General features: G+C 44.1%; 1 protein-coding gene across 1 annotated transcript in view; it reads right to left on the bottom strand.

Moving 5' to 3' along the window:
• Positions 1-15,332, bottom strand: part of SLC38A1 (solute carrier family 38 member 1) — a 136,908-nt gene that overhangs the window by 19,083 nt on the left and 102,493 nt on the right. Inside the window, exons 11-12 of the mRNA XM_040410588.1 lie at positions 12,557-12,636; positions 6,889-6,989 (exon numbers count right to left, since the gene is read on the bottom strand). Of these exons, the coding sequence (XP_040266522.1) occupies positions 6,889-6,989; positions 12,557-12,636 (181 nt within the window). The remainder of the gene's footprint in view (positions 1-6,888; positions 6,990-12,556; positions 12,637-15,332) is intronic.

The following is a 15,332-nucleotide window of genomic DNA, read 5'->3' as shown; positions in this document are numbered from 1 at the left end:
ACAACCAATTGAGACGTTTCAGCACATGGACACACCCCCACCCTATAACAGAACCCGATCTGGCAGCCATTTTACATTCTGTGTTTTGCCAGTGTAGGGAGAGGTTGCTTTGTGGAGCAGGGACAGGCTGTTAGGGACACCAAACGCTAGCTAATAGGGCCACAAAAGTCCTTTTAAGGACTGGTATAGGTGTGCTATCGATAGGTGTGATATAATGAGGGGTGAGATATACTTATAATATACTTTCTAACATAGAAAGTATATTATAGTGCATTTCTATTGTGCAGCAGTTGTGTGCGGTTCTGCTGCAACAGCACAGCTATATAGAGGGACAAGCGCTATTGAAACAACTATATGCAATGGGTGTGATATACCTGTTGCCCCCAAAAAAACTGATTGAGGGGTGTGATGATATACCTGCTTCCACAAAATACTGATTGACGGCTGCGATATACCTGTTACCCCAAATAAACAGGGTGGTGTCATATAACTGTTGTGGCAAAAAAAATAATTGAGGGGTTTGATATACCTGCTACCACAAAATACTGATTAAGGGGTTTGATATACCTGCTTCCACAAAATACTGATTAAGGGGTTTGATATACCTGCTTCCACCAAATATTGATTGAGGCCTGCGATATTCCTGCTTCCACAAAATACTGATTAAGGGGATTGATATACCTGCTTCAGGTGCACTAGGCTGGAGCCTAAGTGGGAAGTTGGAGAAGGCACGTGCGATTTACTTCAAAGGACGCACCAGAGTTGGTTGAGTGGCTCATTCAGCCTTCCACTTCTGCACCCTTCTCATCCTCTGTATCTGCACCTTCCTCACTCTCTGCTGTGTGAACCCCCAAAGATACCACCTCCACCACCATAGCCCCTTCACTCGAGTCAGAGGAATTATTTTCCCATCCATTCCCATACCTTACCGATGCGCAGCCATTCTTGACATCGGATGAGGAAGAGGAGGTAGCAATGGCCACCACCCAGTGGTCTGATGACAGTACCCAGATCAGCTCAAGGAGGGAGGTCCCCGCTGTTGCTGCCTACTCCGAGATCTCAAATGTCAGTGGTGGTGAAGGTGACGATGATGACGTGTCGATGGACGTCACGTCGGTGCCAACAAGAGAGGAAGAGGAGGGGAGTTCAGAGGGAGAGTCGGAGCAGCAGAGAGGGTGGAGAAGGAGGAGAAGCAGGCAGAGCTCGCAGGGCACAGGTGGCAAAAAGCAGACTGTAAATGTATCTGGAGCGAGCCATCCACCATGCACGGTCACTTCTGGCGCTCCCAGGACGCCGGCACATGGCTCCGCTGTGTGGGCTTTTTTTAACCTGTCAGCTGCTGACAATAGTGTTGCCATCTGCAGCCTGTGCTGTCAATGCATAAGTCGCTGTAAGCCCAACATTCACCTAGCGACGACTGTCTTAAGAAGGCACCTGGCCTCCCATCACCGAGCCGAGTGGGAGCAACGACGTCAGAACCCACAAAGCCACACTCCACATCCTGCCTCTTTTCCTTCTCCTCTCTCCTCCCATTTGTCCTCCACCTTCGACCGTGCCGTCATCGCGTTCCATCTTGCAGAAGGCAGGATTCCGTGGCCCAAATGTTCAAGCATAAAAAGTTGATGACGCTGGATAATCCTCTTGCCCAATGGCTGACTGCTGTCTTGTCGGAACTGCAAGCCCGCCAACTACTGCCATATAAACTGGTGGACTCGAAGGCCTTTAGAAAATTTGTGGCCATTGGCACACCGCAATGGAAGGTCCACGGAAGGAAATATTTCTCCAAGAAGGGAATCCCAGAGCTATATGGCCACGTTCAGCGGCAAGTGAATATTTCTCTGGCACATAGTATCGGTACCAAGATACATCTGACCACAGACATGTGGTCTAGCAAACACGGGCAGTGAAGGTACATAACTTTTACTGCCCACTGGGTGAACCTTCTGATGGCCGTCAAGCATGTAACCCGTGGCTCCCTTGTGGATTTGGTGTTACCGCCACGGATTGCATGCAGGCCTGTGTCTTCTTCTCCTCCTACTCCATCCTCCGTCTCCTCCTCGGCTGACTCCTCCTTTTCCGCTGCTACCGCCTCTTCCGCTGAGCCCCCCAAGCTCCCCAGAACCTATTTGACGTGCCAGGTGAGACGTTGCCATGCTATGCTGTGGCTGTTGTGCCTGGAAGCCAAGAGCCACACCGGTCCTGCACTCCTTTCAGCTCTGCGGTCACAGGCGGATCAGTGGCTAACCCCGCTCAATTTGACAGTTGGTCAAGTGGTGTGCGACAACGGTGCCAATCTGCTGAGCGCGCTAAAACAGGGCAAAATGACACACGTGCCATGCATGGCACACGTCCTGAACTTAGTCGTGCAGCGATTTGTTGCCAAATACCCCGGGGTCCAGGACTTCTTGCGGCAGGCCAGGAAAATTTCTGGCCATTTTAGAAGACCTTACACGGCCATGGCTCGCCTTGCTGATATTCAGCGGCGACACCACCTGCCCATCAGATGTCTGATTTGTGACATCCCGACGCGCTGGAACTCCACCTTGTATATGCTTGATAAGCTGCTCCAGCAGCAACGTGCCGTTAACGACTACCTGTATGAACTCTGCAGTAGGACAGGTCCTGGGGAGCTTGGTTTCTTTTCACCACACCAGTGGCTGCTCATGTGCGACGCATGCAGACTTCTGCGGCCATTTGATGAGATCACCAAACTGGTCAGTTACAGCCAGGGCGCCATCAGTGACATTGTACCTTACGCCTTCTTTCTGGAGCGTGCATTCAGTCGTGTCATTGATCAAGCCGTCGAGGAGCAGGAGCTGGAAGATGAGGAAGTCGCAATGCTGAATGAATTCCCAGGGGGGCTACTCCATCTGAGACAAGTCAGCAGGAGTGTGAAGAGGAGTCAGAGAAGGATGGTGGCTGGGGGGAGGAGGAGCAAGGAGAGCAGGCTTTATGTCAGTATGGGATCTGCGTCTCCACTGCAGGGTGGCAGATCGCTGTCTGCACATCGCAGCACTATGGGTCCCAGTACTGGCTTACCTTGTAGGAGACGCAGGTGCCCGCCAGCATACCGCCGCATCCGTCCTCTCTGCCAGGTGTCATCTGATGCGCTATAGCACGCGCGCGCGCACCTCTCCCTTTCTTATAGGAGTAGGCAGCTGGTTCCTGATTACCATCCCCACCCGGAGGCGGGACTATTTGTATTTAAGGCAGCTTCACTCATCATGAAGTGCCCAAGCGTGGTTGTTATACCTCTTGACTCTCGCTGAAGCGTCCCACTGTTGTCTTTTTATTGGATTTCCTGGATTCTGACCTCCGCTTCATTTGACTACGCATTTGCCTGTTGTTTGTTTATTGGATCACCTGGATTATAGATCTCTGCACTGCCTGACTACGCGTCTGCCTGGATCCAGACCCTGCACTGCCTAAGAGACTGCTTATATCTGCACGCTATATTGCTCTGAACTTTGTGTTGCCTGTATCTGTCAAGTGACTTTTGAATACTGTCTGCCAGTAAAGACCATCTGTTCCCTTATTCTGCCTTTGTTGGACTCTGTCCACACTACTGCAGGTAGCTGCATTCAAGGTAACAGGGTCAGCAGTCAGCAATATTGGACTAATTCCCAGTCCTCTATTAGCTGACACAGAGGATCCACATCCTCTGGTCATAACACTTTAAACTTTTCGGGGATCCCTGGTGTTGTCTGTGACTAGGGGGAGGAGACCGAGGGCGACATTCTCCAGGGCGATAAGCAGGAGCCAGGGCGCTCCACCGCTTCCAATTGGGGGCCTTCATGCTTTAGTGTTTGAAGAGGGACCCCCGTATAAAAAGCATAAAGGGCAAGGACCAGTACTGGGTGGCAACGGACTTAGACCCTTGGTACAAACATAAAAAGGCGGACGTGTTGCCAGCATCATAGAGGGTTGTCATAATGCAGCATTTCCAGGCCTTGCTGCGAGAGATGCTGCATTCTGCTGTTGCGGGCGCTGGCAGATGAATTTACACCCACAGCGAAACAGGTGCGGGTACCAATCCTACTGCTCCTGCAAAAAGAGGGCATTTTGAAGAGGTGTTGGTCACTTTGGATATGAGATAATTCTTGAAGCCAACCCATCGACAGCCGCCCTCCGGATCCAGCCTCAGGGAACGCCTAGACTGACAGGTGTCCGACTACATTGGGTTAACGGCCGATGTGGACTCTCTGAGAAGCGAGGAACCCCTGGACTACTGAGTGTGCAGGCTTGACCTGTGGCCAGAGCTGGCACAATTTGCCATGGAACTCTTGGCTTGCCCCTCATCGAGTGTCATGTCTGAAAGGACGTTCAGTGGGGATCGTGACCGATAAGCGCACTCGCCTAGCTCACGACAGTGTGGACTACCTCATATTTCTAAAAATAAATGAGGCATGGATCTCTAAGGAATTCAACACCTGTAATGACCACGTGTTTTCCAGTGACCACCTAATGTACCTCCAGCCACATAATCACAAGTTCTTTTCTGTCAGGTGAATGCCTAATTTTTGGGGCCTGTACTGGCCTACAGTAACATTTTTATTCAGTGAATGCCTAATGTACCTCCAGCCACATAATCACAAGTTCTTTTCTGTCAGTTGAATGCCTAATTTTTGGGGCCTGTACTGGCCTACAGTAAAATTTTTAGCCAGTGACCGCCTAATATACCTCCAGCCACATCATCACAAGTTCTTTTCTGTCAGGTGAATGCCTAATTTTTGGGGCCTGTACTGGCCTACAGTAAAAAAAAAAATCCAGTGACCGCCTAATGTACCTCCAGCCAAATAATCACAAGTTCTTTTCTGTCAGGTGAATGCTGAATTTTTGGGGCCTGTACAGGCCTACAGTAAAATTTTTATCCAGTGACCGCCTAATGTACCTCCAGCCACATAATCACAAGTTCTTTTCTGTCAGGTAAATGCCTAATTTTTGGGGCCTGTACTCCAGTGGCCTACAGTAAAATTTTGATCCAGTGACCGCCTAATGTACCACCAGCCACATAATCACAAGTTCTTTTCTGTCAGGTAAATGCCTAATTTTTGGGGCCTGTACTGGCCTACAGTAACATTTTTAGCCAGTGAACTCCTAATTTACCTCCAGCCACATAATCACAAGTTCTTTTCTGTCAGGTAAATGCCTAATTTTTGAGGTCTGTATTCCAGTGGCCTACAGTAAAATTTGTATCCAGTGACCGCTTAAAGGGCTTCTGTCACCCCACTAAAGTGATTTTTTTTTTTTGGGCTAGTTAAATTAGTTATATTGCGATATATGAAAATATAATGGTGTTACTTACTTTGATCCAGCAGTTTCTTCCAAAAACTAAGTTTTATAATATGTAAATTAGGTCTCTACCAGCAAGTAGGGCGGCTACTTGCTGGTAGCTGCTGCAGAAAACCGCCCCCTCGTCATTTCAAAAATCGCGCGCCTGTGTTCATTCGGCGCAGGCGCTCTGAGATGAGGAGGCTCGTCTCCTCAGAACTCCCTCAGTGCGCCTGCGCCGATGACATCACCGAAATAGAAGACGTCATCAGCGCAGGCGCACTGAGGGAGTGCTGAGGAGACGAGCCTCCTCATCTCAGAGCGCCTGCGCCGAATGAACACAGGCGCACGATTTTTGAAATGCCGACAGGGCTGGCTGGAGGAGGAGATCCCGGCTGGCCCTGTCAATCAACACGACGAGGGGGCGGTTTTCTGCAGCAGCTACCAGCAAGTAGCCGCCCTACTTGCTGGTAGAGACCTAATTTACATATTATAAAACTTTGTTTTTAGAAGAAACTGCTGGATCAAAGTAAGTAACACCATTATATTTTCATATATCGCAATATAACTAATTTAACTAGCCCAAAAAAAAATAATCACTTTAGTGGGGTGACAGAAGCCCTTTAAATGTTTAGCCAGTGACCGCCTAATGTACCTCCAGCCACATAATCACTTGTTCTTTTCTGTCAGGTGAATGCCTAATTTTTTAGGTCTGTATTCCAGTGGCCTACAGTAAAATTTGTATCCAGTGACCGCTTAATGTACCTCCAGACACATCATCACAAGTTCTTTCCTGTCAGGTGAATGCCTAATTTTTTGGGCCTGTACTCCCGTGGCCTAAAATAAAAAATTTCTAGGCTCCAGCAGGGCACATTTTTGAGAGTTTCCCTTTAAGATGCATAAAAATGGCCTCTGATTAAAATACAGATTTTTTGCGGGAATTTTTGCCAATGAACCCCCTCTGGTATGTCACTGTCCATGCTTTGGGACTATTTGTGCACTTTTAGTAAGTATATAGTGGCTGCAAATATGACCTGAAGGTTTTTCAGGTTCGCCTGCCATTAAAGTCAATGGGGCCCGCTGCGAATGCACAGTTCGCGAACATTTGATTGCAAACACGCGTTCTCAAACCGCCCGGCCGATGTTCGTCCATCACTATTGGTGATCACATGCACCTTGGCATTTTTTGTGTGGTCCTCCTCCCTCCTGACCCGATACAACCAGATCAGGTGAGTTTATTTTTTCTTTTTACACATCATGATCTGTCATCTTCAAGTTTCTTTCAGGGTCTTGGACAACCAATTTTAGTGGCATTTACATGTGCCAATCATCATGAGAAAGGGGCCAGATGATTAGTAATAAAAATGTCTGTCCTCATACAGTTTACTTTTGTTGGCAGCGTAGCCCCTATTTACACCGGGCAATGTGTTGCTGACAAACTATGATTTTTAGTGCCGAATAAAAGATGTGATCAGATGTCGTCGGTGGCATATTTATACAGGGCTTTTATTATTGTGAAAGCACAAAATATGGGATGCTGCCCACAGTTTTCCATCTATAACTTGGAGAGTTTGAATTGAAATCTACATAATTAAAGCAAATGTAATTGCAACTCACCATAAAAAGTCAGGTAGCCAAATATGGCAGTAAGAAGATACATAAGAAACATTGAGAAGAATGAAATTTGGGAAACTCGCTGCATTTTCTCATGGGTGCGACTATAATAAAAAAGATAACATCATTTAGTGTCTGTTCTTTGCAACATACAGTTGCAAGAAAAAGTATGTGAACCCTTTGGAATGATATGGATTTCTGCACAAATTGGTCATAAAATGTGATCTGATCTTCATCTAAGTCACAACAATAGACAATCACAGTTTGCTTAAACTAATAACACACAAATAATTAAATGTTACCATGTTTTTATTGAACACACCATGTAAACATTCACAGTGCAGGTGGAAAAAGTATGTGAACCCCTAGACTAATGACATCTTCAAGAGCTAATTGGAGTGAGGTGTCAGCCAACTGGAGTCCAATCAATGAGATGAGATTGGAGGTGTTGGTTACAGCTTCCCTGCCCTATAAAAAACACACACCAGTTCTGGGTTTGCTTTTCACAAGAAGCATTGCCTGATGTGAATGATACCTCGCACAAAAGAGCTCTCAGAAGACCTACGATTAAGAATTGTTGACATGCATAAAGCTGGAAAGGGTTATAAAAGTATCTCCAAAAGCCTTGCTGTTCATCAGTCCACGGTAAGACAAATTGTCTATAAATGGAGAAAGTTCAGCACTGCTGCTACGCTCCCTAGGAGTGGCCGTCCTGTAAAGATGACTGCAAGAGCACAGCGCAGACTGCTCAATGAGGTGAAGAAGAGTGTCAGCTAAAGACTTACAAAAGTCTCTGGCATATGCTAACATCCCTGTTAGCGAATCTACGATGCGTAAAACACTAAACAAGAATGGATTTCATGGGAGGATACCACAGAGGAAGCCACTGCTGTCCAAAAAAAACATTGCTGCACGTTTACAGTTTGCACAAGAGCACCTGGATGTTCCACAGCAGTACTGGCAAAATATTCTGTGGACAGATGAAACCAAAGTTGAGTTGTTTGGAAGAAACACACAACACTATGTGTGGAGAAAAAGAGGCACTGCACACCAACATCAAAACCTCATCCCAACTGTGAAGTATGGTGGTGGGGGCATCATGGTTTGGGGCTGCTTTGCTGTGTCAGGGCCTGGACGGATTGCTATCATCGAAGGAAAAATGAATTCCCAAGTTTATCACTTTGCAGGAGAACTTAAGGCCATCTGTCCACCAGCTGAAGCTCAACAGAAGATGGGTGTTGCGACAGGACAGCGACAAAAAGCATAGAAGTAAATCAACAACAAAATGGCTTAAACAGAAGAAAATACGCCTTCTGGAGTGGCCCAGTCAGAGTCCTGACCTCAACCCGATTGAGATGCTGTGGCATGACCTCAAAAAAGCGATTCACACCAGACATCCTAAGAATATTGCTGAACTGAAACAGTTCTGTAAAGAGGAATGGTCAAGAATTACTCCTGACCTTTGTGCGTGTCTGATCTGCAACTACAGGAAACGTTTGGTTGAAGTTATTGCTGCCAAAGGAGGTTCAACCAGTTATTAAATCCAAGGGTTCACATACTTTTTCCACCGGCACTGTGAATGTTTACATGGTGTGTTCAATAAAAACATGGTAACATTTAATTATTTGTGTGTTATTAGTTTAAGCAGACTGTGATTGTCTATTGTTGTGACTTAGATGAAGATCAGATCACATTTTATGACCAATTTGTGCAGAAATCCATATCATTCCAAAGGGTTCACATACTTTTTCTTGCAACTGTATAAAGTAAAGAGATTCATTGGAAATATTTCACACATACACATGGACATGAGTTAACTTTCGGCTGCCCTATACGCATTGGCCTAGATCAGGGATGCCCAGGCGGCCCTCCAGCTGTTGCAAAACTACAACTTCTAGCATGCTTGGACAGCATAAAGCAATCACCCTAAAACAGGGTATGGTGGGAGTTGTAGTTTTACAACAGCTGGAGGGCTACAGGTTGGGCATCACTGGCCTAGATTTTCTAATATGCCTGTGCCTAAAATCTGTCTAAAAAGTGGCGCAACTTTGGTTTGCACACTTTTATGTGACTGCCCAAAATGGGTGGGGCTTCAATAGAAAGGGGTGTGGTCTAAGATGCTACATTTAAAAATTCAGTCTCAACCAATAGTTGACATAGAACTAGATAAAAGTGTCTATCACTGCATCCTTTTATCATCCAGTCTGATCCACGGTGATAAATCTGGTGCAACCTAAGTTCACTCCATTTACAGGATTAGTAAATCTGGGCTATTGTTTATTTATTTTACTAAAGGGGAATATGTCATCAGAAAATGATTTACGGGAACATTTATTATGACCAGGGTTTTACATGCCATCCCCCAATGGCATCAGATACACGGCAATTTTTTTGAGGTGCACACATCTTAATAATTGTAGCGCATCTGTGCAGGTCCATGTGTCAGAACAAATCTATCAGCAAGGTATTTGCTGATGTAGATTATAATAAATGTGCTGGGTAAGCTATGTCTGGCCCTACACCACTCACTGCATGCCCCACTCCGCCCACTTTTTGGAAAAGTGGCGAGCTGGGCTAAAAATTCCCAAAAAGTCAAAAGATTTTGCACAATGGGCCATAACTTTTTTACACCAAATCTCTGGTGTACAGGGCATGATATTTGATGTTTTTACAATTAAGATTTCAAAATAGTGTTGACCTTTAATTTTTTTTAAACTAATACCTTAGTATGTAGTCCTCCTCCAGCAGATACCATTGCTTTTTTTTTTTTTTTTCAGATAGTCCCCTATGCCGCTATGCCCCTACTGTGTTCTGGAGCCAAATATGCTAATTAGTAACATCGGTACAGGAAGGAGACCTCAGCTCTCCTCATTGGGCATCTCCTTCTCCCACCCAGGGAGAACACCAGCTGTCCTCATGAGATTTGGTACATCTTAAGAGAACTGCATGTTCTCCTTCCTGTACCAATGCTATTAATTAGAATATTTGGTGCTAGAACATAGTGGTGGGCATAGCAGTGCAAAGGAGGGGACTATCTGAAAATATATATATATTGTGGCAATGTGAACATTGAGGTGTTGTCTCCCCAGGCTCCAGTCCGGGACTTAGGGCATGCTCATGTCCAGGGATCCTATTTAATCCTGCTACTGGATCTTGGGTGTCTCACTCTGGAGTGTCTTGTGAAGCAGAGTCCTGGTGAGGCTCTGTGTGAGTGGTCTCAGCTGGGTGGGCTGAGGGGCCACGAGGCTAGGCGATAGCCTGAACTTTGGGGGATGCAGTGACGCCTGTGAAACAAGGATCACGAGGCCAGAGTCAGGAGGACTACTGGGCCACAATCCCCCAAAAGGTATTGAAGGGTCACAGCCTGGAGGTTGCTGGACTGAATGGCTGAGGAAAGCCGCATTTGTGTTCCATGTGTGAACAGGGCTCTCTAGGTGAGTCAGGGTTACGCTTATGTGTTTAGTTAGAGCCTAGCCGGGCAAGGGTTTGTTATTTTGTGTGGATGTCACACGTGATAAGTTGAAGCTGCGACTTCATAACCTGTTTTGCTGAAATGTCCGGAATAAAACACGAGTTTGGACATTCTACCCTTGTCTGGTGAAGTAATCTGTGAGTGTGACCCCCTAAAAGTAAACGATCCGTTACAATATATATATATATATATATATATATATAAAACATAAAAATAAAATAGGCATCTGCTGGAGGCAGACTACATACTAAGGTGTTTGTTAAAAAAAATTCCATGAAAGGTCCTCTTTAACTAAAAAGCAATACACTCCTGCTAGGAGAAAAAAACGGTGAAATACATCCATCTCACTGTGTTATATTACCCTTATGAATTCAGCTAAAGAGGTTATAAAAAGATAATGGAACAGTGTTTTATTACAGCATTTGAAAGCAGCCCTATTCAGCACGTGACAATGACATCATGAAAGACAGATGTTTTTCAGATGTCTTTTTTTCGACATGAAATGCAATGAGGTGACCAAGCCTTGTGGTTTTGTCTGTGGATATGTATAACAGTGACAACAACCAAGTAATAAAATGATCAAGCTGCACTAAAGTTGGTCATACACAGTAAATAAATGTTGACCAAACCCATGTACTGACCATCTAACGTGTATGATCCACAAATACAGAAGAAAAACGGATGGAGACAGCAGGTCCTTGTATAGTCTCTAGGTAATTGGATTCCAGCTCACCCGCCTTTTCTTGCAAGGTGCACGGATATAAAGGATGAAGGCTTTGTTATAATAGGTTGAAAGGATGGCAATCCGGCACTCAAAATTGATGAAGTTGTAGGTTCCTTTATTTGGTCATGCGATGTATCAGGTACAGAATGATTTATAACCAGTGATGCCCTTGTCAGTCTACGCGTTTCAAACGACAACGTTCTTATTCAAAGTTCTTATTCATGTTTCGGCCATAGAGCCTTTGTCAAGCCGAAAAACTGCACAAGGATGTGCTGTCTTCATCCGTTTTTCTTCTGTATTTGTGGATCATCCGATCAATGTAGGGAAGCTTACCACTTTCCCTGGAGACATTAACCCATTACTCATCAACATAAGTGTGCTGTTCTCCCTTCTTATTCATCTAATGTGTATGGCAGACTATTTTTCCCTGATGGCAGATGTCGACGGGGATTGGATTTTATTAGATAGCAGTCGGCTGAACGTCTTATTTGTGTGACAGCTATCTCTCTTGGCTGAGCATGCATGAGTCATAATTGGGAAGAGAGGGAAAAACTTCTGCCAGACTCCATCAAAGGTTCAAGAGAGATAGCTGTCCGCCAACAACTATCTAATGTACATGTCCATTGTCAGGGTCCTTTTACTCAGGCCGATAAATTGCCCAAAACGAGTGATGATCTTTGATCATGATCAGTCCTTGTTTAAAGGGGTTGTCCAGTTTTGCAGGCTTTCTCGCTGCCCCACCTTGCTTGACCTGTGGAGGTAAGCATACTTACCTGTTCCCCACTGCTGGGTTTTGGCTCCTTCATTCTAACATTGTGGTCTCAGTGCTTCAGTCCACACTGGAATAGATTAGAGTCACTTGTCATGCTGCAGTCATAGACTGACCGCCAAGGTGACATGCCCCTCTAAGCATGCTGTCCTCTGCAGGTCCGGAGAGATTTGAGGGAAGACAGAAAGAGGCAGCCAACAACAAACTAATGATGTTTACACCGGCCAGTTATTGCCAATGATTAAACAACAGAGTGGACAATAATCACCCCTGGTAAAAGGGCCTCTAAGCTGCTTATACACTTATATTGGCAAACAGCTGTTCCTCCCAGTTCCTCCATGAACTTGCACGCTTAGTTTGGCCAAGTGTTACAGTTTTTCAATAGGGGAATAACCCGCTTCCAAACACCTCTGGCAATGGCTTGTCTCCTGCAGGAGCAGAGGATCATCTAATACACTCAATCCTTCTTTCCCCTGACATCTGCTATCATAGGAGAGTTAGAAGACCCTTACCAGGATCGGCATATTCGGCTGACTATTGTCTAATGTATATGGACAGTATTACTGTTACTGAAAAAAGATGAAACAGTATTAAAAAAATATACAAGTAAATCTGCACATACTAAACTGTGTCTGGTCATCTGAGTATAGGAATCTGCGTTATTTTCAACCTGACAACTGTGTTAATGCACATATATTTTTCTTACTCTCTGAGCTCGCTGTATATGGGAAGGACTGACGGATGACACACGAATGCAAATGCAAGTGTTGGCAATGCATAAGAAGTCTGTAGATGAAAAGAAAAGACACACTATTAGGTCACATTAAAGCTAGTAAAAGCCTTTAATCATTGCAAATGTTATATACATTTGCAATAAAGACAGTGAAGAAAACCAATGAATGTTGTGGTCCCAGGGAAAAAAAAATAAATACTTGATAGGGGTCCCCATCCCGCCTGCAGGCATCAGACCCCACCTGATCCACTATTACAGCCTTATATAGGTGACATGGCTTCACATTTAAAAACACTGACATCCATGAAAGTTCTGAAAACAGCTGAGCCAGAGATTCCTTATAAGACTGGTGTCACACACAGTTTTTTTTATGCAGCCATATGTAACTTTTAAGGGGTTTTCAGGGAGTAGAATATTAATGACCTACCCACAGGATACAGCATCAATATCGGATCGGTGGTGGTTCGACTCCCAGAACTCCCGCCAAGCAGTTGTTCCTAGGCCAGTGATGGCACATTCATTGGTCACATGGCCTGTTTGCAGCTCAGTCCCATTCAACTGGCCTCTTCAAACAGCTGATCAGTAGGGGGGCCTATGAGACACCCACCGATCAGATACTGATAATCTATCAATACAGAAATCCCTAAAACCCCCTTTAAATTGTATAGTAAAATACTGAAAACTTTACATATATAGGCTTTTGGTTTTCAGTGTTTTGTTGTGTTTTTGGGGGTCAGTGGCTTTTTTCTTTGAAAAGCAACATTCTTTGTACATGGAGTTGTCTGTTTTTTTCCTCATAGGACTTAAAGATAAGAAAAAAGCATTTACAAAATGTTACATAACAAAAAGTCATCCAAATCATTTGTACATATTAATAACATGTGAATATTCAATGTCATTTTTTTTATAAAAAAAAAAAAGGGGGGGGAGTCTGAATGTATGATTTTTGAAGTCATTCCAAGTCTACTTCCTGTCCTGGCTCCTTATTACTAAGGTGAGTTGAGACTAAAACCTGATGAACAGCTGGCCGGGAAACAGCACAGCGGGGTGGCTCTGCTCAGTTTCATTAGCTCCCATTGCAGCAGATGGGAGTTTGGGAAAAAGTGTAGCACAGCAAGTTAACTCATCAGCATAGCTTGGTGGTCAGGGTTTAGTCTAACTTTGCCTTAGTAATAGTGAGATGAGACAACTCCTTTAACTTACCCTTTTCTTGCATGTTTACCATGGCAAACAGCTAAATTTAACTCTCTCTGTCAGGCCATCACTGTGGCCAGAGACAGCCCCCTGTATTGACCCAATTAGAGCATCACACATAAATTAAAGCAATGTCCTTCTGTGGGCATCTTTATCAAGAGAACAATAGCACTATCATATGGTCACCCCAATTCTACACCAACTATTATGATGAAGATTAGTTTACAGATAACAGTTTCCACTCACAGCAGCAGTAAATTGACAATGGATTGCTGCAGAAGGGCAATATTTTGTTTAAGATCCTTCCTAAATCCCAAATTAAAATGTTTGTGTAAAATCTACTAGTATTTTTTATTTTTGTTGAAATTTTCAATCAAGGAAAAATTGAAAATAGTGATCCCCTTTATGATAGAATGTTGGATATTGGGTGACCTCTCTAAGGTAAATTGCCATAAAGACATAAAGACCCTTTTATTAAGAGTAATGTTTTTGGCAAACTTTTGATTACTTGGGTCTGGTTTTCAAGCAATACACCAAATGTAGCTGTATGGTTAAATTTGGTGAACAAGATTAAGAGATATGAGAGAAGAAGAAGAATGTACTAGGATATGGGGTATGTGGAAATAATGCCCCTTTTCAGTTTCAGTTTTTAACTCCTCCTCTGGAGAGATGCTTTGCAAAAAGGGTGGTGGGTGGCGAGGGTATTTGGGCGGGCTAAAAAAAATGGGGAAAGTTATTTATGATGTTATATAATATGTATTGAAAATTATTGTTTGAGTCTTAATAAAAAAATATCAAATCAGAGTAGTTTTTAATTGATTATTACAGCTCAGTCTTTCTAGTCTTTTGAAATTCCACTCCACATTGCAGTTTTATGCTGTAAAAACAAGAGTCATCAGACATTCTGGATTATCGGAAACTGGATTAAAATGAAAATTTAAAATGTTCTAAATAGCCTAAGGCTACTTTCACATCTGCGTTTTCAATTCCGCTATTCAGATCTGTCATTGGATCTCAATAGCGGAAGAAAACGCTTCAGTTTTGTCCCCATTCATTGTCAATGGGGACAAAACTGAACTGAACGAAACAGAATGCACCAAAATGCATTCCGTTCCGTTTGGTTGCGTCCCCATCGTGGACAGAAAAACGCTACAAGCAGCGTTTTTTTCTGTTCGCCATGTGGTGCGGAGGAAGATGGATACGTCCTGACACACAATGTAAGTCAATGGGGACAGATCCGTTTTTTCTGACACAATAGAAAACGGATCCGTCATGGCTATAGAAGACATAATACAACTGGATCCATTCATCACGGATGCAGGCGGTTGTGTTATTGTAACAGAAGCGTTTTTGCAGATCCATGACGGATCTGCAAAAAACGCTAATGTGAAAGTAGCCTAAAATGTTTTTTTGTAATATACTATATTAATCAGTAATACAGTTTCCCTGCCTAAATTGGCACCAAAAGTCCTGGGTGCTATCATGTCTTAAAATAATTTTTTTAGTACAGCCCTGACATGTCAGCGCTGTACTGGTGTACGGATTTCACAGATCG

Source organism: Bufo bufo, chromosome 1, assembly GCF_905171765.1.
Source record: "Bufo bufo chromosome 1, aBufBuf1.1, whole genome shotgun sequence".
NCBI lineage: Eukaryota > Metazoa > Chordata > Amphibia > Anura > Bufonidae > Bufo > Bufo bufo.
Note: the sequence above shows the minus strand (reverse complement) of the source record. Positions and strands in the feature narration are given on the sequence as shown.